We start from the raw sequence: 26100 nt of genomic DNA, 5'->3' as shown, positions 1-26100 counted from the left end.
TGTGTTAATTTATATCATCTATCCATGCAAACATTAGACATAATGTACTAGAATTTAAATAGAAATACACCTCAGCATAATGGGTAAGTGTGGACCTGTATGTGCCTGCTCAGTCTGCTGCCCAGGTGCAAGCTGTTCATGGGAGACTTTAGGCTCACATTCAAACCATACATCTAAATCATTGTGCTGCCACTTTAAACAGTTGTGTCTTCACCCAAAGAATTCTGGGAGCTGTAGTTCATTAAGAGTACTCACAGAAGAATCTGAAGAAGTGTGCATGCACACAAAAGCTTATACCCAGAACAAACTTAGTTGGTCTCTAAGGTGCTGCTGGACAATTTTCTTATTTTCTTATTTATTTCGACTGCATCAGACCAACACGGCTACCTACCTGAATGTAGAACCACAGACTTACAGTTTACAGAGTGGTTTAAGAATCAATCCCACCTCACAGGGAATTCTGAGAAGTGTAAGGTAAAGGACCCCCGGACGGTTAAGTCCAGTCAAAGGCGACTATGGGGGTATGGCGCTCATCTCGCTTTCAGGTGGAAGGAGCTGGCGTTTGTCCACAGACAGCTTTCCGGGTCATGCGGCAAGCATGACTGGTCACTACTGGCGCACCATGACGGAAGCCAGAGTGCACAGAAACACTGTTTACCTTCCCGCCACAGCGGTATCTATTTATCTACTTGTACTGGTGTGCTTTTGAACTCCTAGGTTGGCAGGAGCTGGGACAGAGCAACAGGAGCTTATTCCGTTGCGGGGATTTGAACTGCTGACCTTCCGATGAGCAAGTCCAAGAGCCTTAGTGGTATAGCTCTGTAAGGAGAATAGTCTTCTAACAACTCTCAGCATTCTGACCAAACTACAGCTCCCAGGATTTTTTTGGGGGGAAAGGCACGACTGTTTCAAGAGGTATTGTACCAGAGGCATTACTTGTGCCCAAGACTGGGGGGCCCAGCACATGTCGTGTGAGTGTGACATCGTGTGCATGACACTTGATGCATGTGCTATGTTGCATCAGCGGAAGGGATGGGAGCGCAGAGGGTGTGTTTGCAAGCTGGAGGCTGGTGTGTTTGGGGCCCCTCGATATTGGGGTGGGGGCTTGGCCCTCTGCCAGCAAATATTGAGGGGGGCAAAGCCCCTTCTGTCCCTGACTCCTGCTTCAGCCCACCAAACCATCTCATGTTTCCCTGAACCCCCATGGAATTTCTGCTCCCATTTTAATTTCTGATGGAATCGTCTGACATCTCTGTCAGGGCAGTGCTCTGCTTATAAAGCCAACTGGGTTCCCCTCCCCTCCCAGGGTGGTGGGGAGCCTGGTATCAGTTCCTACCATGTAGTAAAAGTGGGAGTGGGAGAGTGTCAGACCGGCTGAAGAGAGAGGTGGTTTTCTTTGCCTTAAAGCTTTTGTTGACCCATCGAGGGCCGGTCCCCTCGCCTCCCTGCCCCCACCATCCCCACAGCAACACCACCTATAGCAACAGCAGCAGAGTGTTGGAGGAGATCACCTCCTCCCCTCTCAGTTTGCCAAGGTAAAGCTCGGAATTGTCATCGGAGAGGGTTCTTTTTATTCTCTGCTGCCGCTGCTGAAATTTTTAATGCTGCATTATGCATTCTACTTTGTGGTTTAGAATTGTACCTTTATATGGTTTTTTTATTGTTACCGTAAGCTGCTCAGGGTACTTGGTTAATGGGTGGCACATAAATACTATTAATGAATGAATGAATATGTAAATCTCAGGCTGCTCTCTGCTGGCAGTGTGGCTGGGGAATTAGAGTGGAAAAACGCTGAGGGGAAGGGGCTGGGAGAGAGAGAGCAGAGAAAGGGGAATCTCCACCTGTTTAAACTAGGCTAGGTGGTGCGATAGACAGCAGGTGTCTGTTGAAGCAGGGGAGAAATTGCTCAGGAAGGAACCTGAGTGGTGTGCCCCTTCTCTGACAGTTTCTTCAGGTATAGCCCTGCTGCAAGAGACAAAGGGGAGGAGGTGGCAGGAGGATGGAAGGTTGGAGGGGTTTTCCACCACTCTCCCTCTCTGTCTGAGAGTTCTGACTGAAGCCCAGACAAAGCTGGAACTCTGGTATAAGGATTCCAGATAGATAATTTGGCAATTCTGGTATGACTTGTTGTTGGCATCTGTCTGTCTCAGGTGCCCATGGAGTGTGTCTTCAGGGGTAAAGTCAAACAGCTGCAATAACAGCACTGAAATGCCCACTCTGGGGTGCAAGCCTGAATAGTGTGTATGAAGGTCCTGGGCTTCCCAGATGACTCACGGATGTGGTCTAAAGGAAAGCAAAGCAATATGTTCGGCACTAGTTTAGCTGCAGGAGTTGCTGGAAGGAGGCGTACAAGGTGCCATCCAACCATCTTAGGTAGGTGCACTTGCTCACAGAGTTAGAGACATAGCAGTAGCAGCCTGCTCAAAAGCATATAGCATTCTTGAGCTCCACCATGACTGCCTATCACTAAGGTAAAGGGACCCCTGACCATTAGGTCTAGTTGTGACCGACTCTGGGGTTGCGGCACTCATCTCGCTTTATTGGCCGAGGGAGCCGGCGTACAGCTTCCAGGTCATGTGGCCAGCATGACTAAGCCGCTTCTGGTGAACCAGAGCAGCGCACGGAAACACCGTTTACCTTCCCGCTGGAGCAGTACCTATTTATCTACTTGCACTTTGACGTGCTTTCGAACTACTAGGTTGGCAGGAGCAGGGGCCGAGCAATGGGAGCTCACCCCGTTGCGGGGATTCAAACTGCCAGCCTTCTGATTGGTAAGTCCTAGTCTCTGGTTAGCCAGCTCCAAAAGCTCATGGCCCTTTTTCCTTCTCTGCCCATATTTTAAAACATTCAACCTGCTCCTTTCAACTTCACCTTGCAAGTTAGTACAACTTTCTTCCCCGATGGGCCATGGCCATTAAGGGCCATTAAGGAAGCACCAATAGGTAACTGTAAACCTGCAGGCTATGCAAGAACGTAGGGCATGGGGGTAAGCAATGTAAATATTGTTGAACTCCAATTCCCATCAGTCTCAGCCAGCACAGCCAATGGTCAGGAATGATGAGAGTTATAGTCCAACAACATCTCGAAGGCTCTGTGTTGGCTCCCCTGACCTAGAGAAAAGAACACATTCTCTTCACTTGGATAGCTCAGTTGATTAGAGCGTGGCGGTGATAAAGCCAAGGTTGCAGGTTCGATCCCCGTATATGACGGCTGCATATTCCTGCATTGCAAGGGGTTGGGCTAGATGATCCTCAGGATCCCTTCCAACGCCACAATCCTATGAATCTATGAACAGAATAGCATATTCTGGAAACACTGCAACAATTCATTGGGCCATAGGTCATTGGTGAAGTACAGTGTTACCTCTGGTTACGTACTTAATTCATTCCGGAGGTCCGTTCTTAACCTGAAACTGTTCTTAACCTGAAGCACCACTTTAGCTAATGGGGCCTCCTGCTGCTGCCGCGCCACCGGAGCATGATTTTTGTTCTCATCCTGAAGCAAAGTTCTTAACCCGAGGTACTATTCCTGGGTTACCAGAGTCTGTAACCTGAAGCGTATGTAACCTGAAGCGTATGTAACCCGAGGTACCACTGTACATGATTTTCAAACAGAAAAGCACAGATTCCACCCCTGTCATCTCCAGTAAAGAATGTCAGGTATCAGTTGTGAAAAAAGACTCCTACATGAGATCCTTGGAAGCCAATAAGGAATACTGAGCTAGATGGACCAGTGGACTGAGGTAGCTTCATATTTCTACTCCCACTTCCCACTGTCCTGGAAATAATCTTTGTCACATATATGCATTGAATGCAATACTGCCTGTTGTGAAGGAGCAGCTTTGGCTGGAACACGGTAAAGTTTCGCATGGAAAGATGCTGTTCAGCCCACAAAAAAGGCCGAGGCACTTCATCCACACAGCTGCTGACTTCTGCTGTTTCACTGCTGCGCAGAAAATGCTTCCAGCGGTTTAAGGCAGAATGAGTAAGCAGCGAGATATGAAATAAAGTGGAAACATTATTGAAGCCCCAATCCACTTTAAACTTCCTGCGTGCTTGATTATCAGATGAACTGCAAGCACTTGACTCGAGGCATGTCTTGAGCGTGTGCACCGAGGTGGAAGGAATGGAAATAAAGAAAAAGATGACGGGGGACATAAAAGAATAAAAATGCCTTTGCCGTTCACCAATTTACCTTATTGTGCACAAAACAATGTCGTTTTGTCAAAGGCTTCTCTCCTGAAATATCGTTTTAAATTTGATCTCAGATTATTTGGTCGGTATAAAAACTAGTGCTAATTTGGTCTGGATTGACCTGGATTCCATGTTTCCACAGTCCTCTTGCAAAGCGCACTCAATCCTTTCCTACTAAATTAGGGACCTGGATGCAAATTCCATCCTTACACTCCATAACAATTTGACTAGATTTCCCCAGAGCACCATGGAACAATGCGCTGTTCAGCCACAGTGAATTAACTGTACACTGTTCCTTAAGCACAACCCACCTTGCACATCCTCCACTTCCTCTGCTCCCTTGGCGAGAGCCTTCTGCAGGCTTACATCAAGAGTCCTGCCAGAGAGCTAAATAAAGCCCCACAAACAACAGTTAATTTACCAACCCCTGTGTGAAGCCTAATTTCTGCCGTCACCATTCAACAGAAGACACAGGAACAGAGATTCCACAGGACCAAATGGTGCAATGGGGCAGAGTTGCCCTCTTGACAGCGATGCCAATGTCACACGCAGGAATTGTGGGGCCCCCACCTTTTCACCATTCCCATAAGTGACAGTGATGGCAGCTCTATGGGGCCACCTAGATCTGCTGGGGATTTCAACTTGGGACTTAACTGGATTCACAATGTTGGTGGTGGCGTTATGTGCTTTATGTGTACTAGTTATGGCCTCTGCCAGCTAGTTCCAAGTGGACCAGGGGGATGCAATGTTTTCACGCCCTCCTGGGAGGAAAAACATTTGCTCCCAGTGCAAATTACAGCTTTGGCTTCCAGGGCTCTCTGCTCACGTGCAGAATCTCATTCTCCGCACCGAGAGCATTTGAATAACATAATATTTGATTCTTATAGCATCCAAGCCATGCAGTTGGGAAGGGCCATGGCTCACTGGCAGAGCACAGGCACTGAATGCAAAAGGTCCCAGGATCATACCTTGACATCTCCACATGGGACTGAGAAGGACCCTTGCTTGAAACCTTGGACAGTCAGTGTCAACCAGTGTCAACAATACTGGCCTAGATGGACTTCCCATAAGGCAGTGGTCCCCAGATGTTGTTGGACTACAACTCCCATCATCCCTGAGCTCTGGCCTTGCTAGCTAGGGGTAATGGGAGTTGTAGTTCAACAACATCTGGGGACCCACAGGTTGAGAAAGGCTGCCATAAGGCATCTTCCTATGTCCCTACAGAAATCAGTGTGGATAAGTTGCAAGGTTGGGCAACGTCACTAGTAGTAATATTAAAAAGCCTTACCTGCTTCTGAAGCAGTGTCTGTGTTTCTCTGCATTCGTCCAGCCTGGTTTGCGGTCGTGCTCACTGGGATCTTTTTCACTGGCAGTGGCTTTTTAGAAACAGGAGGAGTTGCCTTCAGACGTTTGGTAATAGTATCCACTGCCTCATCTAGGGACTTGTCTACATACCAGGTTAGATTGGATAGGATTGTTCCTGCTTTGACCTCCAGCATGGATTCTGTGAGCTCTTGCAAGCCTTTCTGAAATAGCAAGGTGTCTGGTTGAGCGGCTTTCACTAACCTGGGGATGCTGGCATTCATTCCCTTCAGGCTTCCGGAGACAACCTCACACAAGCTCCGTGCTTCATAGGCAGTCTTGTTTAACACAGGGATGGTCACAGAGAAGCGTATGGATTTGGCTTCTAGCGCCCTGATTCTGGAACTCAAGGCCTGAACCTGAAGAGAGATCACTTTATCCTTTTCCGTGGAAGCAGCTTTGATGTTTCTTACTGTGACGCAGTTGTTTGCTAAAAACTTGGTTATTTTTGCTTCCACTGCCGCCAGGCGACCTTCATAATCTTCATGTTCCTGAGTGGAGTGTGACCCCTTTCCATCCAGGTGGCCAATGTCATGATGATGCTCTTGCAGGTTTAATGTTGCATTTAGATTATGGCGAACTATGCTGAGATCACCAGATGATGAAGAAGAAGAATGGATAGCGTTTGAAGTAAAGCCACCTTTCCTGTTCTCATTGACTAGCACCTGAAGGGATTCATTCATCTCTTGAAACCGAGGTATTAATGTCAATATGCTTTCCATCTTCTCAGTGCTACTGCAGCAGGCCTTCGTTTCATTCTTCATGGTACTCAATGTTTCTTTGAGCACATAGTTATCCTGGATAGTATCAATGGCACTGTTGATAACCATCATGGTCTTGTTTAAGCCATCCTCCATTAAAATGAAACATTCATTAATACGCCTCTCAGAGATTTCATTGTAAGTCTGAGCCTCATCTTTAAGCTCCTTCTTGCTTTTGACAAGTTCTTCAGTGGTAGAACTTAGTCCTGCCACAACACTGGTTAAATTTTCCAGCTTTCTGCTTATAGCTTCCATTGCAATCTGTTGCTCATATTCCGATGTAAGGCTGAAGGGAACCCCTTGCTCAATCAAAGGCTGGAGGATCTCCATATCGTAACAGAGGTCATTAATTTGCTCGTTCATCTTGTCCATCTTATCATCCAAGGGAAACACAAGGTTCTCCATGCTTTTATTTAAGGAGTGCATATTCTCTTCCATGCCCTTCAGTCGTGTTTGGAAGTCCCGCCGGCATTTGGACAATATGCTGCTGCACTCTCCATGTAAGTTATCTCTCTGGATCTCCAATGCTACGGTGAGGTTACTGATCTTGCTGTCTTGGACTCTGAGGTCATCATAGAGCTGCAGAACCATCAGACTCTGTGTTTTCACTTTCTCGTGAAGACCAACCATGTAATCTGTAAGGTTATCGGTTATGGAGTTCCCTGCTGTTGGGATGTTCTGGTCTGAAATCCGTTCAGCTGTCAACAGCTGTTCATGCACTTCTTTCATTTGAGTCAGAGTCCTGTTCAGAGATTCATAGTATATGTTGCTCCTTGAACTTTGATGCTCCAAGGCAGCTTCTATTGACCTCTGATGTTCCTGCAGGTCTTCGATTGGCTTCTCACATGTAATGCTTATATCCTCTTCAATATGGAGGATCTGGGTCCTTATATCTAGGATTTCTACCCTCGTGGGCCTGCTTTCTATCTCTGCAGCCAATTTGTTGTGAGAAGCATTCAAGCTTTTGATCGTTTGTTTGATGTTCTCAAGGTCTGCAGACAGACCAGACGTAATCTTGAAAATCTGGGCCACTGTCTCTTGTGTTTCACTCTGGGATGCTTTCACCTGCTCTCTTACAATTTCTTTGACCAGCTCAGCAATGCTTTTGGACTTGAGATCTAGAGGGGGGGAAGACACAATGCCTTAATAAATAAAGAGCAGGTTGGGGGGGGGGAGGAAGCAAAAATTCAATACTTAAGCATTATGTATGTATCTATGTTTGTATAGCAATCACACTCTCCCCACCTCTTATGCGGCGGATTTTTTCAGTTGCTGAATCTCAAGAGGGTTCTGTGTTTGAATAGTGCTTGTGCTAGTTGCTCTCATCCTTTTAATCAGTTTTGCTGTCCTGAGGGAGAAGCCATAATATGCTGTTCCCTGCAATTATAGACTACTATGACAAGGTGAAATGTAACCATGGCTTCTAGCTTAGTAGACCATAGATTTAAAAGACCTATCATTCAGGCAGATACACCGTTAACTTTCCAGGAAAGAGGTGGACTGTCAGGAAGACAGCAGAGGCTCTCAAGATATTTTAATTGTCAGCCACCTAATTAGCACTGAAAGCACCTCCTGAATTTTGTTATTTCGAAGTGAAAAAGAAAACAGAGCTAGTCTGCATTGCCTTTTTCAAGAGGGTCAAGTGAGCTTTTTGTGGGGGGGGGGGGGGAGAGCATGCAGTAGCATCCTGTAATGCCTTAAAGGCAGACACATTTTTGTGGCCCAAGATTGAATAGGCTGGAATCTACTTATTAGATCAGGTGTCACCAACCCAGTGCTTGTGGACCCCATGGTGTTGCCAAAGTCTTCCACTGTGCCCCTGGGCAGGTGCCCCAGACTCTGAAATTTTTTTAAAAAAAGTAAATAAATCAAGTCTCTAGCTCTCCTAGAAAGAAAGTTATGGGCCAAAATGTGCAGGCACCTTCTAAGCAGTGATACTGGTACAGTGGTACCTCAGGTTAAGTACTTAATTCGCTCCGGAGGTCCGTACTTAACCTGAAACTGTTCTTAACCTGAAGCACCACTTTAGCTAATGGGGCCTCCTGCTGCTGCTGCGCCACCAGAGCATGATTTCTGTTCTCATCCTGAAGCAAAGTTCTTAACCTGAAGCACTATTTCTGGGTTAGCCGAGTCTGTAACCTGAAGCATATGTAATCTGAAGCGTATGTAACCCGAGGTACCACTGTACTGAATACTGAGGAATGCTCCCTGCTGCTGTTGGACAACAACAGCATCAGTGTGCATGCACACATGTGTAAAATGAATATTTTGTGATCTCCACAAGCAGGACCAGAAGGTCACAGCTGACTTCTGATGGTGAGCATAAGGTTGGCAGGGACGGCTGTCTCTTTAATGCCGTGTGATGCCACCGCTACCCCAGCTGCAATTTTGCTGCTGGCGCCCCCAGTACTCTCTCAAAATGTGCCCAGCATTCCAAAAAGGTTGTCAACCCCCGTATTATTATGGGTCTGATGAAGCGTGTTTCAGACTACAAAAGGCTGTGACCCAATAAATTTCTTAAGATGCTACAGCTCGCAAGCACGGCTAATGGGCAAGGTAAAATGAATTGTAGCCCAAGATGATCTGGTGGGCACTACATTGGCATCTCCTGCCATACCACAATGACTCTCTGCAGGAAAGGGGCAATGAAGCAGCAGTGGCAGGGGCAATATTATCCCCCACACCTCCAAAGGTCAACAACTCCCTACTAAAGAATTAGAAAGACATATTAGAAGGAATAAGGGACGAGCACTCGGCACATTTCACTATTCCTTTCTACATGTGGGCGGCAATGACTGTAGCCCTCTTGAATATTTAGTTTCTGAGTATGAGTGACAAGCACCTGCAGTGCTCATATTTAGTTAAATGCAACAAAGCAGTGGCAGATGTACGTATTTATATACACTTTTATCCACCCTGTGTGAGAAAAACCCCTTCAGTTAGCGTACAGAGTACACAACAAACAAGTATAATTTAGATGAATTAGCTTTGATTTAGAAAGGCATCTGAGTTCAATCTATTCAGCTGCATCTTTAATACCAATGATTATGGGTTAAAGTGACAATATGGTTGAATAGCAGTTTTTAAAAATAATAATAATAATAATGCTCTATCACATGGAAAAGAAAATGCAAAATTATGTATATCCATCTATATCTTTCATCTGTGATCTATCTATTCGTCTATCTAGGCATTGGTGTACAAAGCCATATACAGCTTGGGACCAGAATACTTTAAATATCCTCCCACCCCCAACATACTCAATTGATTGCTGCATTCTGCAGTACAAAGCACACTTCAGATACCTCCATAATTCCGCGCAATACCTTAGGAACTCCCTTCCACTTTATATCAGACAGAAGCATTCTCTATTGCATTTTGGCATCTGCTAAAGATGTTCATCTTCTCAATGGAGGACTATCCCAGCTGATATCTAAATTTGATTTTATGTAGGTGCTCTTGTTTTATTTGCTTTGGGGTGTTGTTTTTTTAAAAAAATGTTATTATAGATGTAACTGTTTAATATATGTTTTAATTATACCGTAAATCACTTTGGGATGCTTCGTGGGAAATATTCTACAGTACACTAAGTAGAAATTGAGGTTTTAAGCTGGTATAATCATTCGTATAACAACATGACCAAAAAATCGCAAACTTTCACCTAACCTGAGGCAGAAAAAGAAAAGGGGAAGAAAGAGAAGGTTTAACTAATCAGAATACAAGGAGGGATTTGTGACAGGAATTGCATGTGACCACATGATGTCGAAACAAAGACTTGTCTTGTGGGGGTCAATTAAAGAATTCCCTCATCTCTTGCCAAATCCTAAATCAGTGCTAATTGGCTAAAGAAACTTAAACAATCACTAATTGTTTAACAGAGTAAAAGCCACCCTGAACTAAAATGAAATAATCTCCTCAGAAGATTATGTTTCTGTGGGGCTCTACGGGCAGAAAAGCTCTGAAAGATGAGAAGAATTACATTAAAACCCATAACTTTGTACTTGTTTACTTATCCTGCTCTCCTCTAACAAAGCGTTCAGTGTTTAGACAGCCTAGATTTATAAGACCCTTGGCCCAATTCTCCTTATTCCGAAACATTAACCTGAATGCAAGTACAGCAAAATATTTCAGCTGACAAGTGCAACAAAGCGCACAAAGGAAGGCAGGAAACTTTGAGCTCAGTGTCTGAAAGGGAAGCTTCATGGTGCTCCAAGGCCTCCAGGCACTTCACCTCAGTAATTCTTACAGCAGCTTATGAAGTAGGCTGCTGTTCTTGCCCCCATATAGGCTGAGATAAAGTGGTTTGCCTGAGGCCACCTACTGAGTTTGTAGCTGAGGTAGTATCTGAACCAGAACTCCCCAGACATCAGTTGGATATGTTGGGACTGAGATGATACTTAAGGTATTCTGGACCCAAGTTGCATAGGGCTTTGTACACCTATCTGTACACCCAGGAGTTTTCCCTGTCTGTAGACTCCAGCAATAGACTCAATCTGTAGACTATGGAAGTGAGAGCTGGACCATAAAGAAGGCTGATCGCCGAAGAATTGATGCTTTTAAATTATGGTGCTGGAGGAGACTCTTGAGAGTCCCATGGACTGCAAGAAGAGCAAACCTATCCATTCTTAAGGAAATCTGCTCTGAGTGTGCACTGGAAGCTGAGGCTCCAATACTGACTCCCTGGAAAAGACTCTGATGTTGGGAAAGATTGGGGGCACAAGGAGAAGGGGATGACAGAGGATGAGATGGTTGGACAGTGTTCTCGAAGCTACTAGCATGAATTTGACCAAACTGTGGGAGGCAGTGGAAGACAGGAGTGCCTGGCGTGCTCAGGTCCATGGGGTCACAAAGAGTCGGACACGACTAAACAACTAAACAACAACTACAGACTCCAGGAGAGGCAGAGCAGCTTGGAAATAAGACACCCCCTCCACCACTACCACCCATATCAGGAGATACCTAGACGTATTTCTGTGCCAAAATGAATTTGTGTTCTCTGCCCTCTCCCTTTCTCTAACACACTGACAACTCAGCATGTGACCAGGGCCCCTTCTACACCATACATTTAAAGCACTATGATACCACTTTAAAGAGTCATGGCATCCCTCAATGAATTCTGGGAGTTGCAGTGTGTTAAGGGGGCTGAGAGCATGTCATCTGAAGCATGTGGCAATGGAGCAAGCAGCCATTGAATGGCAAGGAACAAAGCCAGCTGAAATCCCCTTTTGTCTGTTTCTTGCAGGTGGCAGATGTGCTCCTAGATGGCATCTTTTGGAAAGTCCTGAGGTTGCTGAGTTTTTTTTGAAACAACAACAGCACAGTGATCTTCTAATAAATTTAGCTATATAAGGGGCTGCTGCATTGGAAGCAATAATAGTTATTGAAATGCAGTTGAGTTTTGAGCACTTGCGTGTGTTTCTGTTTGAAAAAGCAGCAAAGCCAAAGAATAACAGCAGATTTTTAGGGAAAGGGGGTGGGAGAGAAGTCAGTCTTGACATGCATATTGCATCTTGTGAAATAGCCCAGCAAACCCTTCTGCTTCTTAGATGAAGAGGTTGCCAGAGGGTTTTCCAGCTGAGTAATATAATGGGAAGTAGGTGGTGGAGGAGGGTGATTTTCTTAAAGATGCGATTTCATAAGTTGGCACACGCATCACTTGGCCACGTACTCATTCATTTAAAACAAGGTGGATTACATGTGTTTTCGTATTTTTTAAAAAATGCAAAGAAGAAAATCAAAACAGTTGCCACTTCTCTCTTCATTTCCATATGAAAAGAAACCACATATTGAATATTCTCTTAAACTGCCAGGGCATTCCCTTCTTCCTTTCTTTTTTTGCAAGAAATCAAGGGAGAGATTCTATGACTAAGGTCAAGCTTACATGGCTCTTTCATTCAGCAGCAACCTCATTGTTCTTTCTGCCTAGCTATGTATCTTCATTGAGTTTAATGGTGGCATGTCACAGCTAGACATTCATCCTCCTGCCACCCACCAAGGCTCGCAGAAGTCATCACCCCCCTCTCTCCCAGCTCTCCTCAATTTGACTTTTAATGGAAGGGTGGAGAGGAATGAGGATGGTTCAGAGGTCCCCTTAGGTTATGCAAAGGTCATCTCTGAAAATAGCGTGGAAGGTTGCAAAGAACAAATGCAGAAGGCGGGACAGATCTAGCATAAATCTAATACAGGCGGAAAACAGGAAGGCAGGAAGTAGAAGGGCACTCTTGAGTAAAGAAAGGCACTGAGGCCTCCAAGCTTGGCTTAGGCTACATTAGCGTAGGCTAAGCTCTCATAGAATCTTAGAATTGCAGGGTAGAGTTGGAAGGGATAGAGAGAGTCATCTACTCCAACTTTCTGCAATCCAGGAATCTCAGAATCATGATACACCGATTAGTAAATTTTATAGATACAGTAGTGTGATTTAAGAAAGGGAGAGAGTGCCCAGAATGACAATTTACTGAGCCATTTTTTAATTTAAAAATTTACTATTACAGTGGTACCCCGCAAGACGAATGCCTTGCAAGACGGAAAACCCGCTAGACGAAAGGGTTTTCCGTTTTTCGATGCGCTTCGCAGGATGAATTTCCCTATGGGCTTGCTTCGCAAGATGAAAATGTCTTGCGAGTCTTGAGATTTTTTTTCCGCTCCCCACCCCCTTTTTCTAAGCCGCTAAGCCGCTAATAGCCTTTTAGCAGCTAATCCCTTAAACCTTTAATAGCCTTTAATAGCCGCTAATAGCCGATAAACCGCTAATAGCGCTAATCCGCTAAGCCGCTAATAGGGTTGCTTCGCAAGACGAAAAAACCGCTAGACGAAGAGACTCGCGAAACGAATTAATTTCGTCTTGCGAGGCACCACTGTAGTTTGTTTGTTTCTTCCCATGGAAAAATCCAAAAGCAATTTAACAATAAATCATGATTTAATCTCTGCTGAATCTCTGTTGTCAGGGTGTTCCACAGGACTGGGCCGATGACACTCAAGGCTTGATTTCTCACTGTTGTCAAATGAGCCTCACCAATTCTGGGAATGACCAAACACCCATGCTCTGGACTCCAGCTCATTAATATCAGGCAGACTTTGCGTTTGTACCATTTCTGATGCCTGCTAAAAATACTCTTGTTCAGGCAAGCTTCTCCAGACAGGTTATTTCATCGTGTATATCTGCTGTTAAACTCTGTTGGTTTTACCTATATTTTGATCATTTTATTTATTTTATTGGCATCTTCATATGACCATTTTATGCAATTTTATGTAAACCGCTTAGAGGTTTATTTATTCATTTTTAGATTGAGCACTCTATCAATCATATTCAATAAATGAATGAATGAAAGAATGAATTTAGAACTCATAGATGAGCAGGAATGAAGAAGAAGAAAAGACAAAATGAAATAGGCTACATTCTAGAGGCACACTCTGGCCAAAATGAAAGATGGGGAAGTGTGAATAGTTTCAACGGGGAAAGAGTGTGAAGCACATATCTAAACCTTGGGACATATGCCTAGAGAAGTGGGCATTCCCACAATGGAATACCCACAATTCTCTTGGATTCCAACTCCCATTAGCCCCTGCCAGGATGGCCAATGGTCAAGGAATGGTAGGAAGAGGAATCCAGCAATATCTGAAGGGCCATAAATTACCCATCTCTGTTGTTGCTGGATTGCAGGATTCTATTTTGCAATCATGATAGGACTGCATGAAAACTAAAAGTAATCACTGGACTGTAGGGGCAGGCATAAAGATGGAGAAAGAAGAATATAGAGAAGTGGAAATAAATCTTTCTTTAGGGGATAAGGAGCTGGAGAGAAAGAGATGCTGAGGTTGGGAATCAATCTTCTGTTGATAGAAGTGTTGCTCTGCAAGGCTGGCAGAACAATGCAGAGAGCAGTACCCAAATATGCTGCAGAAAAAGGACGCCTTTTCAAAGGAAAAATCACAATGCCACTTCACTAGCACAGTCTCCATGCACACACACACACACGCACAGTGCGCACTACTAGAAGGATCGAGTCCCGTCAAGTCCCCAGGCTTATAATGAAAAGCTAATAAAAGAAGCTAATAGTAGCACTTTCATAAAACAAAGTGGTCAGAAGGATAATGCAATTTGTAAATAACTCACATAAATCAAAGAGAAAGCCAGCAGACAGGGAGTGGATCCGAGGTTAGCCTGGGACAAGGCTGATGTAACATGGGAAGGAAATTTCATTTTAAAAGCATCTAAAGCAAAATGCTGCCTCTGTGGGGCCGGTGATACAAATCTGTAAGGAAGTGTGGTATCAGTGAATGATTTAGGGACACAGAATGCTGGGGCACTGCTGAAACAAGTGAGCGTGGAAGTGATCTGTGTTTGGATGAGAGAAGCATGTAAACTGTGCTAAGCCTTCCATGGAAAGGCTGGAAATATGTCATAGAAACATGGGGTTGGAAGGAACCCTGAGGATCATCTAGTATAACCTCCTGCAATCCAGGGGGAAGGAAGATAAGGCTGTAGCTCAGTCAGTAGAGCATAAGACTCTTAATCTTGGGTTCGTGGGTTTGAGCCCCATGTTGGGCAAAAGAGTCCTGCATTGCTGGGGGTTGAACTAGATGACCCTTGTGGTCCTTTCTGACTCTACGATTCTGTGTTTCTTTGATGGGGTTCCAACAATTGACAGAGAGAGAGAGAGAGGCTCTTTCTAGCATAGCAGCGGTTCACAGAGGGATTGTGAATTTGGGAAGTTGTTCAAGTAGATCATGGCTTGCTGTCTTCAAAGGGTCAAATGGATTGGGTTTCATATGATCATAGTAATTTTCTTTTGTGCGTGAGCATAGAACCTTACTGTGCAATTGACAATTTAAGTGAATCCAAATGCAGCAAGGAAGCGGGATAAGATCTGACAGTGGTTCTTCCAGAGGTACATGTGCAAGTAACAGATTAACCCGCAGGGAACACACAAAAATGGATGGGAAGGAAGCTGACAGGAAATGGAAAATGTTCGAAGCCATATTGGACGTATACCCAAGGGTCAAGAATGCCACATAGCAATAAAATGCACCAGGACGGGGGCGGGGAGGGGAGAGGAACAGGATGGATGGGAGAGGTGGTCTAAATATGACTGGGAAAAGCAGGGCTATTTGAGAGCAGTATCCAGAGCTCAGAAACCGCCGAGGCAAGTAAGGAATGGACTGCATTGCATTGCATGAAGATGTCTCCAAGGGGCTTTTAGAGGCTCAAAGGTATGCTATTTCTGCATTAGTACTCAGGGGCAATAGACATTCGAACACAATATGCAGCACAACAAAGACCCAGGGACAAATTTCAATCGACGACAAACAAAGCGAACAGCTGAATGAAGATAGAATGAAGATCCAGCACATTCCTTGGGGACTTTGCAGATGCGATGTGCCCACTTGTAATCACATGCATGACAGGACGTTCTTCTAAGCTGAGACTTTGGATTCTGCCCACTCATGAAATTGGGTGGGCAAAAAAGTGGGGCAATCCCAGGGGGCGGACCCAACTGGGCCCATAGGCTTCTCTTGGCTCTGCCCCCTGTGAATAAAAAGGGCCCCACCTCCTACCTCAACAGCCACTTCGTCGTCGGATCCCCCATCCTCCCTCTCTGTTCTGCTGCTGTGTTTGGTGATGAAGACCTTGCTATGGATTTTGTCGGCCGCCATATTTGGGGCCGGGTAGGAATTTTCCCACTCAGCAAATTGGCACCAACCTGGTGGTTTTCACCTTCTTCATAGCAATCATCACAACTCTGAAAGAAAGGGGGTGTCCTGTTAAGGGGGTCCAAGGGAGCTGCTTCTGTCCAGATGCCCAGATGGGGGCTAGGGCCACAGCACTCCCCAGGTGACAACCCAGCGAGGGAGATGCTATTTGATGTAGAACATAGGACACCCTCACTTCCGGTTGACCCCAATGAGTGGGCAGGAAGTGGAGGCTTTACCCAACGCCTATACCAAACCTCTTTACATCTGTAGTCAATAAAGTTGTAGCCTGATTTGACCCAAATACGCCTAGTCATGTCCCTTTACTTACTGTTTTAAGATGAGAGGGGGCACTTGCTCACACAAGTACAAAAACTCTGTGCAACCTGTTCGACCAGGCATGGGATGAGCATCCACGACAGGAGCGCTAAAGGCTTTATCATTCCACCTTCAACACTTTGGGTTGTGGAGTACGCCCAATCACCCTTTTCTTCTTTTTCTTCTTTCTTTTTAAGTAACGGAACAAAGGAAAACGTACTTCCCTGGCAGAATGTGGAATAATGGAACAGGACAGCCTAAGTCCATTTCTAATAGTTTCTTTCTCTCTTTTTCCTCCTCTTTCTCTTTCCCTGGCACTTTTAACTGGGTGAGTGATTGCATTAATTTCTTTCTTTTACCTTTTAGAAAAGCCTGGAAGTCTCTGCCCTTATCTTCATTGATTTTGCCTTCCAGAGAGGAGAGTGTCTCGCTCACATCACTCACGACGGCAGAAATGTTGTCAACCTTCTTCTGTAGCAAAGTCAGTCTCATCTCCTGGCTGCTAATCTGCTCATTCATTTTTTGCGCAACTGCTAGGTCAGGGTTAGTGGGAGGGAGAACGGAATAAAAGGAGAGGGAAGAAAGTCACTAAAGTAAATTGCAAAAAAAAAAAAAAGCAAGCATAGTAACAAATTCCACGAGCGATTGCCAGAAACGAAAAGTTTCTGCAGTCATTAATAAGAATGGGCCATTCTGATTTTTGTCATGTATCTTCAGCTATGAGTGACATTCATACAAGCACAGCAGCAAATAATTGCTGAATAATCCATATTCATTATAGAGTAGTTATAATTCCAGGAGAGTATATGGAATAGTTAAGAGAAATTTAATGAGCCTAAGTGGAGCTTTATTCCACCTAGTTAGTTTTCTACGGAGGATTCAGTTTTACTTTTTAAATTAGGGATGGGGAGCCTCCCCCCCCCTTTTGCCTGCATTCCCTCATGGGTAATCTTCTGGGGGCCACAAGCCCATGGTGGTTGGGACCCGAGGAAAAAAATGGGTGGAGGAGCAGCTAAGACTCTTTCCTCTGTACAGTAAAAACCAGAGACTTTTGCATACACCAACCCTACATTCAGCTCCCTATTCTCCATCTAGACAAGCAAAATGCATTATCACAGGTCAAGGACATATCCACTGTGCAAAAGCACTTGAGGAGAGGGCACAGTGAGGCTATAGAGGATCATAGCCAGGGGTTTGGGAAAGGGACATGGCCTAGGAAGAATCCTGAGGGCCATATTTGGCCCCTGGGCATGAGTTATCTCCACTCTGGTTTAAATAAATGCATTATACTCCTGCATTTTACACCCCCCCCCCATTTGATCTAGCTGCCTTTCTGTGAACAGTAGATCACACTACAAAAAAAAAAGCATAGCTTGTTATCTCTGGACCACTGAATGGAATCAGCTTGGGGGACCTTTTGGGTCCTTTGCTGTTGTTGAGACTCAGATGGCCTCAAGTGGCATGGGGTGCCTTCCATCAGCTTCAGCTGGTGGCCCAAGTGCTCCCCTATATGGAGAGGGAAAGCCTAACTTCTATTGTCTTTGCTCTGGTAACCTCTAGGTTAGATTACTGCAACATGTTCTGCATAGGGCTGCCTCTGAAGATGGTTTGGAAACTTCACCTGGTTTCAACTGCCAAGTTGCTCACCAGGGCAAGACAGATGGAGCAGGTTGTATCAATCCTGGCCCAACTGCACTGGCTGCCGATTAGTTTCTGGGCCCAATTCAAAGTACTGGTTTTGATCTATAAAGCCTTACATGGCTAAGAACCACAGTACATCAAGGAGTGCCTCTCCCATGTGCACCATTCCAGACTCTATCTTCACCATCTGAGGCCTTTTGTGTGACTCCTCCACAAGAGATCCAGAGGGTGGCAACACGAGAACGGGCCTTTTCTGCAGTGGCTCCCCGTTTGTAGAATGATCCCCCCCCCCAGGGAGGTTCAGCTGGCGCTTTCATTTAGGCACCAGGTAAAAATGTCCCTCTTCAACCTGGTGTTCAGCCGATTAACATCCCGTACCCTTTCAAATGTGTTTCTGGGTAGGGGCAAGGGGGGCTATTGGTTTGTTCTGTTCTTGTTTTTATTATGTATTTCGGGGGTTTTTGGTCTTGTATTTTTATGTTGTGAACTGCCCTGTGATCTACGGATTTAATAAATAATGGTAACAGTAACCAGCAGCCAGTGCCCACTCCCAGTTTTGCAGGGCCCTTTGGTCCAGATTCCCTCACCTTGCCACTGTCACCACTACCCATTGCATTCTCCCCCAATCTGCACCAGAACCCAAAAGGAGAGGACAAGGCAAGCCGAGGCCCTTGCTCCTTTTTGTTATGAATGCCCATTCATTGCTCTGCTCATGGATTTGCATCTGTAGCCCTGCCCGCAACCTTCATACACCTGGAGAGAACAGACAAAGACCTCACGGAGAAAGACACCTGACGGTGCCCCCTTCCCTGGCTGCAGTGTAGGCCTGATTATACGAGCCCTTGCCCTTGCCCGTGGCCCTGGCACCAGCGGCAGAAAAGATTGGCCATTGGCAATCATTTAACATATGTCACGGAGCCCCTGACTTTATATTGCTTTTGTTGTTCCTTATCGGGCTGTTGTATCCAATAATGTTGTCCCGGAAAATGAATTTCCCATCAAGTGTGGTGGTGCCCGTGTAAGCCCATTCTCTATCAATATTCTGTTTTGCCCCCTCACCTTTCTGAGCAGACCCCACAAAGGAAAACAAGATTGCAAGAGACTCCAATGCTTCATCACATCGCTTTCAGTGGCCGGGGGGATTTCTTTTGTTCTGGTTTTAATAAATAGTGTTGACAATGATTGTGTTAGGGACTGCAGTAATTACAACCGCTGACCTGGGTCGCTGGGATCCTGCTGTTGCTGCTCTGGGCTCCCTGGCGTCCCCCCGCCGACAGCTGCGTTGCTCTCCGCTTGGTTGCTGTGTAGAAGCAATTGATCCTGTTGGGCTAAAACGGGGGAGAAGAATAAGGGTGAGCGAAACATTCGGCGTGACTAATTCACCCAGTACGCGGCAATATCATCGCCAGTGCACTCCGGTGCCCCCCAGCTCTTAGTCAGCTAAATCCTAATCGTTTGTGCTGATTCCCGAGTTAGCTGCTTTGCCCATCTGGACCACATGCTATGCCACCATATTGGCGGGGGATAGTGAATGGCTTTAATTCTTACCAGAGAGGATTATAAGTGTCTCCTTCAGGTTGCAATTGATTGTGATTTGCAGGAGCTCGTGCTAATGCAAGGTTCGCCCTCCCTTATCATTAGGAACACTTGGAGAGCGGCGAGATTAATGTTGAAGTGGAGGCTTAAAGAAGGGCATAGAGCAAGCCCCACATAGTAATTACATCGTGCCCATTGCTCAGCTCCAGTGATCATGGGGAAGAGTAATCCAGGTAATGGGCCCGTATTAGGAATGCCATGGAAGTGCGCGAGGTTTAGATCTGGAATTCAACTATGCCCTTTCACAATGCTCAACAGATTTCTGAGCTACTAGATGTAAATCTGCAGCACACTTGGGGGTGGGGTGGGGGTGGATATTTGCTGGAATTTTGGGGGACAGAGAGACAGAATCTCACTGAGGCTCGGACTAACCTAGCCAACCTTTGTGTTGTCTGTGAAACGTTCACTATGGGCTTCAGGTTTCACACACATATATGGAAAACTGAGTGGTTTATTTAACCAGGTTATATGCCGCTCCCTGGCTGATGTCCCAAGCACAGGCCCACAGCAAGGTTTCCCCTATTCTAAGAGACGACATGAAAAGGGGAGTCTATATTTAAGAGGACAGTGTACAGTTAATTCAGCATTCCTGAATATAACAGACTTTCTATGTATATATAGAGAGAGGGAGAGAGAATCTGGGAACCTGAAAATGCCTGTGATTTGAAAACTCCAGTTCTCATTGTCATTGAATGCTGAGGACACACCTCTGGAAGATTGATGAGAACTCTATTATCTCTCTTCTTAAGCAAGAACAGAACTTCTGACTCTGCTCAGATGCATCTAAGTCCAGTGCCACCTAGTGACTAAGCTACAAAATGGCACTATCCACCCAGTCGCTAATGCAGGACAAATAATGTCAATTTTAGTTTGATTAAGTCAAGTTGCTATTGACTTGATTGGCAGTCCAGTCCACGTCCAGTTTGAACTTGAAGAGCCCTAAGAAAGGAGAGCATCAGGGACCTTGAAGATGCCCATCAACAATCAGTACCTGGACAGCAGACCAAATAGGCACACACTGGTCACCTGGTCCCAGTCCCTGTCTTCCCTTCTATAGGCAGATACATTATAATCTCTCATTGTGGGACTAGTAAAGCTTCCAGTGACATTGTCAAGTGTGCGATGGAGCCCAGCTCAGAACAGAATTAAGCTAAAGTGATGCATTTCCTATAATTTATCCAGCAATCTTGAAAATATATATAGCATTTTACTCAAGCTCATTCTGAATCGAGACAGGGGGAGTTTGCCCATCATCACTAATAATATCACTCTCTGTGCTCTAGATAAGAATGAAGAATAATTAAATCTGTATTCAGCAGTTACCCAAGGGGCATGCAAGAGAACCATATCATTTTTAATAACGAAGGAACAAAATTGCACTCCAGATACTTGAGAATACTCTGAACTGATCTCTTCAGAGAGGCCCTTTCCAGTGAGTGTGAGCAGCAGGGATTCTACAGTAAATTGCCACAGTGTTGGCAATGCGTTTTCTGTTTTATGGAAATGGGTTATCATTTATTTGTGCATATACTATTGCACTGTTTACACAGCACATCTCACTACAATGGTAAGGATGACACCAAGCTGCAATGCTTGGGATTTCTGTATTGCCAGTTGAGACGTCAAGGTGCATGTTGTATCAAGCAAATCAGAACTCAACTGTTATAGCTGTTTTGGGATACTGGGAGGAGGGGGAGGCCAGACTCAGTTTGAGGGATCTGTTGACATAATGTGCTTTGGTAGGTGCCCATGGACCCTGAAGGACTTATCTGGTAATAGGCAATAGCAATGCTCCAATGAGCACTGGGCAGGCAGCTTGGAAACACCATATATTTCCCACAATGCCCTGGAGCAGGGGTAGGGAATATTTCACAGTCTGAGGGCCGCATTACTTTTGGGACAACCTTTCAAGGACCATATGCCAGTGATGGGCAGTTTCTATCTCATTAACTAGCTCATTCTAAGCTGACTGGCAGCAGTACTCTGTGGCTTCAGACAGAGATGTTTACCAGCCATATAAAGACATACCAGAGATTGACCTTCAGGCCCTTTACTTGTAAAGAAAGGGCTCTACCAGCGAGCTGTGTGCCACCTCAGCCACACACACGGGACAATTCTGAGCACATTTGTTGTCCGGGGGGGGGGGGCAAGATATCCTTCTGTAAATATATCCCCATTTGTAATTTCATCAATCAAAGCCACACACATTTCAGTTGAGAGTAGCTGGCTTTTGAGCAGGTACCAGCAGCGGCTGCTGGCTCTGAGCACCGAGAAGGATGAATGCGGAGCCATAGCAAAATCTCCACGTATCCTTGAAATAGATCCCAGCTGGAATTATGAAAAGAGGAAGGATTTCAAGTGAAGAGGACTCGCCTCATCCTAAAAATGACCATTACATGCCGGCAAAATCAGTATCATGAGCCACGTAGTTTTGAACCTTGGTCATCTCACTAGCTTGTGCTGTCATTTAAAATGCTATGTTCTGCTCATGGTAGAAGAGTCAGATCACTCATTTGTCGCAGGCAGAAAGCAGCCCCCATGGATGGGTCAGGGGAGAAAAAGCAGTCACTGTGAGAAAAATTATATTGTGCGCTAGCCTAGGGGTTGGTGGGAAAGTCATCAAGGGCAGATACTAATGTGGACCTATCTAATTTGCACATTCTGAACCAGGATGCAATGCAGCTATCCTATGAAATAAGCACGTCTAATCTGGAAATGCACACTAAATGTGTATAGATTTCCATGCAGACATCTTTTGTTTTTTTGTTTTTGTTTTTTGAAAAATGCAAATGGGAGTGAAAATGAACCAAAAGAAACTTAAGCTCGGAAAGCTGAGAAGCTGAGAGAAAATGGAATTGGCAGATCTCCATGGAATGATCAGAGCAGCAGTTCTCTTGCTGGAAGCAGCAGGTAGGAACATTACACCAGTCCTGAAAGGCCTACGGTGGCTCCCAGTACGTTTCCAAGCACAGGTCAAAGTGTTGGTGCTGACCTTTAAAGCCCTAGATGGCCTCAGTCCAGTATACCTGAAAGAGCGTTTCCACTCCCATCATTCAGCCCGGACACTGAGGTCCAGCACCGAGGGCCTTCTGGCGGGTCCCTCACTGCGAGAAGTGAGGTTACAGGGAACCAGGCAGAGGGCCTTCTCGGTGGTGGCGCCCGCCCTGTGGAACGCCCTCACATTAGAGGTCAGGAAATAAACAACTATCTGACTTTTAGAAGACATCTGAAGGCAGCCCTGTTTAGGGAAGTTTTTAATATTTGATAGTTTATTGTGCTTTTAAGTCTGTTGGGAGGTGCCCAGATGGGTGGGGTATAAATAAATTATCATCATCATCATCATCAATCATCTGCCTTTTCAGTCCTACTCTGTATTGCCTACACTGAATGGCAGAGACTCTCCAGGCTTTCAAAAAATTAGTCTTTTTCAGCCCTGCCTGGAGAGGCCAGGAAATGAACCTGTGAATTTATGCATGCAAGGCAAATGCTCTACCACTGAACGTCTTTCTGTGTCACCGTGCCTCTTCTCTCTCAAAAAAGTTACAGTGTACAGTGGTGCCTCGCAAGACAAAATTAATTCGTTCTGCGAGTTTTTTTGTCTTGTGAATTTTTCGTCTTGCAAAGCACAGTTTCCCATAGGAAATGCATTGACGGTTTCCCATAGGAATGCATTGACGGTTTTAAGAAAAAGGTGCAAGACGTTTTCATCTTGCGAAGCAAGCCTATAGGGAAATTCGTCTTGCGAGTTTTTCGTCTTGCGAGGCATTCGTCTTGCGAGGTACCACTGTACACCATCCTGCCCAACTTCTGATCCCCCAAGTCCAAGGCAAACACACACACCCCCCCCCCGATATAAATTGCCATTTGCCAGGTGCCTGAGAAGCCTTCTCTTCTTATAGTCCCAAGCAAAGGCAGAAGGTTTGAGCCCCTGGAGAACCACCATTCATGGTGAGTGAACAGTGCTTCGCTTGGTAGGTTGCAAAGCACACAGCAATGTATTTACACATAAGATTGCTAAATATTAGGGTCTAGTGAAACAGTTTGCTGGGGGCACAGGAGGAAGAAGAAAGAGAAAAGTCACCATGGATCTCAGCTATGACCTTAAACTGAATTTAAATAAAGAGGGGGACCTTTCTCTAGGTACAAAAGGATTAAGGAAAATAGTTTGACTCTCCATCCCTGCCCTCTTATCTTAGTTTCAACAGATCCACTGGGCTTGCTGCTGTTTGCAGATAAATGCCTCCGGGGTCACAGGGTTGCCAGGAAGAAAGAGACGAGGGAGCTGAGGTTTGTCGCTCGGTTGACGTGATTTCTAACTCCTACTGCTGTTTGTTATAGGAAAGGCAGTTTAATATCGGGACCCAGTTCAAAAATCTAGTATCTCTGTCACCTGAAGGATCAAGCAGTTGCAAAGTGTATATTTTAAAAGCTCTGATTCAATCAGCATTTGTGCGTTTCCACATTTCGAAGGTGTGGACCTAGCTTTAAGTTGCCTGAAGGCACCCCACATTTGCACTTTTTCTGTCTCTGTCGCTTCCTCCTCTAGTACTTTAAATATATGAGGCAATGCCTTTTACAGCTGGTCCATCTTGTCTGCTGTTAGCCTCTCTGACTGGCAGCGCTTAAGAACATAAGAAGAGCCGGCTGGATCAGGACGAAGGGGCCCATCGGGTCAAGCATCCTGTTCTCACAATGGCCAATCAGATGCTTGTGGGGAACCCTTAGACAGGAGCCAAACACAAGAGCACTGCTCTCTCCCTCGTTTCCAGCAACTCCAACTGTGGAGACAGAGCACAGCCATCACGGCTAGTAGATGTTAATAGCCTTGGCCTGCACAACTTTGTCTAATCCTCTTTTAAAGCCATCCAAGTTGATGGGCAACATTGCCTCCTGTAGGAGCGAGTGTCATCGTTAACAACAACAACAACAACAACAACAACAACAATAATAATAATAATAATAATTTATACCCCACCCATCTGGCTGGGTTTCCCCAGCCACTCTGGGTGGCTTCCAACAGAATATTAAAATACAATAATGCATCAAACATTAAAAGCTTCCCTAAACAGGGCTGCCTTCAGATGTCTTCTAAAAGTCTGGTAGTTGTTTTCCTCTTTGACATCTGGTGGGAAGGCGTTCCACAGGGCGGGTGCCACTACCGAAAAGGCCCTCTGCCTGGTTCCCTGTAACTTAGCTTCTTGCAGCGAGGGAACTGCCAGAAGGCCCTTGGCACTGGACCTCAGTGTCCAGGCAGAACGATGGGGCTGGAGATGCTCCCTCAGGTATACTGGACCGAGGCCCTTTAGAGCTTTAAAGGTTTAATTATGTTTAATCATGCACTGCATGAAGAAGTACATTCTTGCATCTGTCCTGAATCTTCCAACATTTAGCCTCATTGGATGTCCATGAGTTCTGATGTCCCAGGTTGAATCCCCAGGTAGGGTGGATGGCAGAGAATCCTGTCTGAAATTCTGGAGAGCTGCTGCCAGTCATTGTAGATAATACTGGGCTAGATGGGCCAGTGGTCTGGCTCAGGATAACAAAGTTTCCTGTGTTCCTATTGTGCTGGGCCCGGGGGTAACCCAAGTAACGCCGTCCAGGTCCGGTCCTGAATCCAAGGGTTCATTGAATAGTCAGTCCAACAGGGCCAAGGCAGGACACGAGGCAGGAAACCAGGCAAGGTCAGGCACAGGATCACGGGCAGGTTCTGGCAAACAGCAACATTGCTCCCACAACCTGGGGCAGGGTCCAGCAGCTTTTTATCTCTGTCGGGGTAACGGCCGGTCCTGATCCCCCGGTGAATCACCTCCCTGTCTCACCCAAAGGCGAGCACTCCTCCTGCGAGTACTCAGGTCTCTCCTGTCTCTGCAGCTCGGGAGATGTCAATGGGTTACTAGACCCAGAGGCCGCCTCTGCCTCCCCTGACCCAACCGGTAGTGGAGAAGCTGTAAGTGATGGCCCAGCTGAAGGCAACAAGGTAATCCCCGCATCTGGAGCCAGGGCAGGCTCAGGCCCCTGACGTGGCCCAGCTGGTCTTGTTGCAGGGGAACCTGTGCAGACTGGGGCTCTTCAGAATCAGACCCCAGAATAGGTTCAGCTGCTGCCTGAGGCAAAGGATCCGGTGCGGACAGAGACTCATCTGGCTCTGGCTCTGAGCCCGAGCCCGAGTCCCAGGCCATCACACCTATGCCCCTAGATTTTTCATCCCCTGTGGACCCTTCCTCCTTAGGAGACACCTGGCTGACTAAGGCAGCCAGGTGGGATGAGGGGCCAGGAGGATGCAATCTTGTGGCAATGAGGCTCTCCGGGCTGCCTTTGAACCACTGTGGATTTCTTCAAGTCTCTGTTGAAGTGGGGCTCTTATCAGGGCCCCAAGCCTCTTTCTCAGAAGAGGTGTTTCCAGGATCTGGGTCAGACAAGGTTTTGGCAGGTGTCTCCTAGCTGACTCTTGGGCACTTCCCAGGCTCGCATGCTTCCTGACTGAAAGATAGGATGACACTATCCAAAATGCAGGAGCCCCGGGATGAACAAGCCTTCCA

The 26100-nt window shown here is 45.8% G+C and overlaps 1 protein-coding gene across 4 annotated transcripts in view; it reads right to left on the bottom strand.

Moving 5' to 3' along the window:
* The window catches only part of MMRN1 (multimerin 1), a 68965-nt gene that overhangs the window by 12443 nt on the left and 30422 nt on the right, over window positions 1-26100 (bottom strand). For 2 of the 4 annotated variants that reach the window (XR_014501810.1, XM_083398241.1), the window contains exons 4-6: window positions 19183-19293; window positions 16684-16857; window positions 5482-7434 (exon numbers count right to left, since the gene is read on the bottom strand). Coding sequence is in view for 2 of the 4 variants with exons in the window: in XM_083398241.1 (XP_083254367.1) it covers window positions 5482-7434; window positions 16684-16857; window positions 19183-19293 (2238 nt within the window). In the remaining 2 variants the exon portion in view is untranslated. The remainder of the gene's footprint in view (window positions 1-5481; window positions 7435-16683; window positions 16858-19182; window positions 19294-26100) is intronic. The other 2 variants (XR_014501811.1, XM_083398242.1) reach the window with 1 other exon arrangement.

This window comes from Podarcis tiliguerta, assembly GCF_965153285.1.
Source record: "Podarcis tiliguerta genome assembly, chromosome: 9".
NCBI classification, from domain to species: Eukaryota; Metazoa; Chordata; class Lepidosauria; order Squamata; family Lacertidae; genus Podarcis; species Podarcis tiliguerta.
The sequence above is the reverse complement of the archived record's forward strand: the minus strand, read 5'-3'. Positions and strand labels throughout refer to the sequence as shown.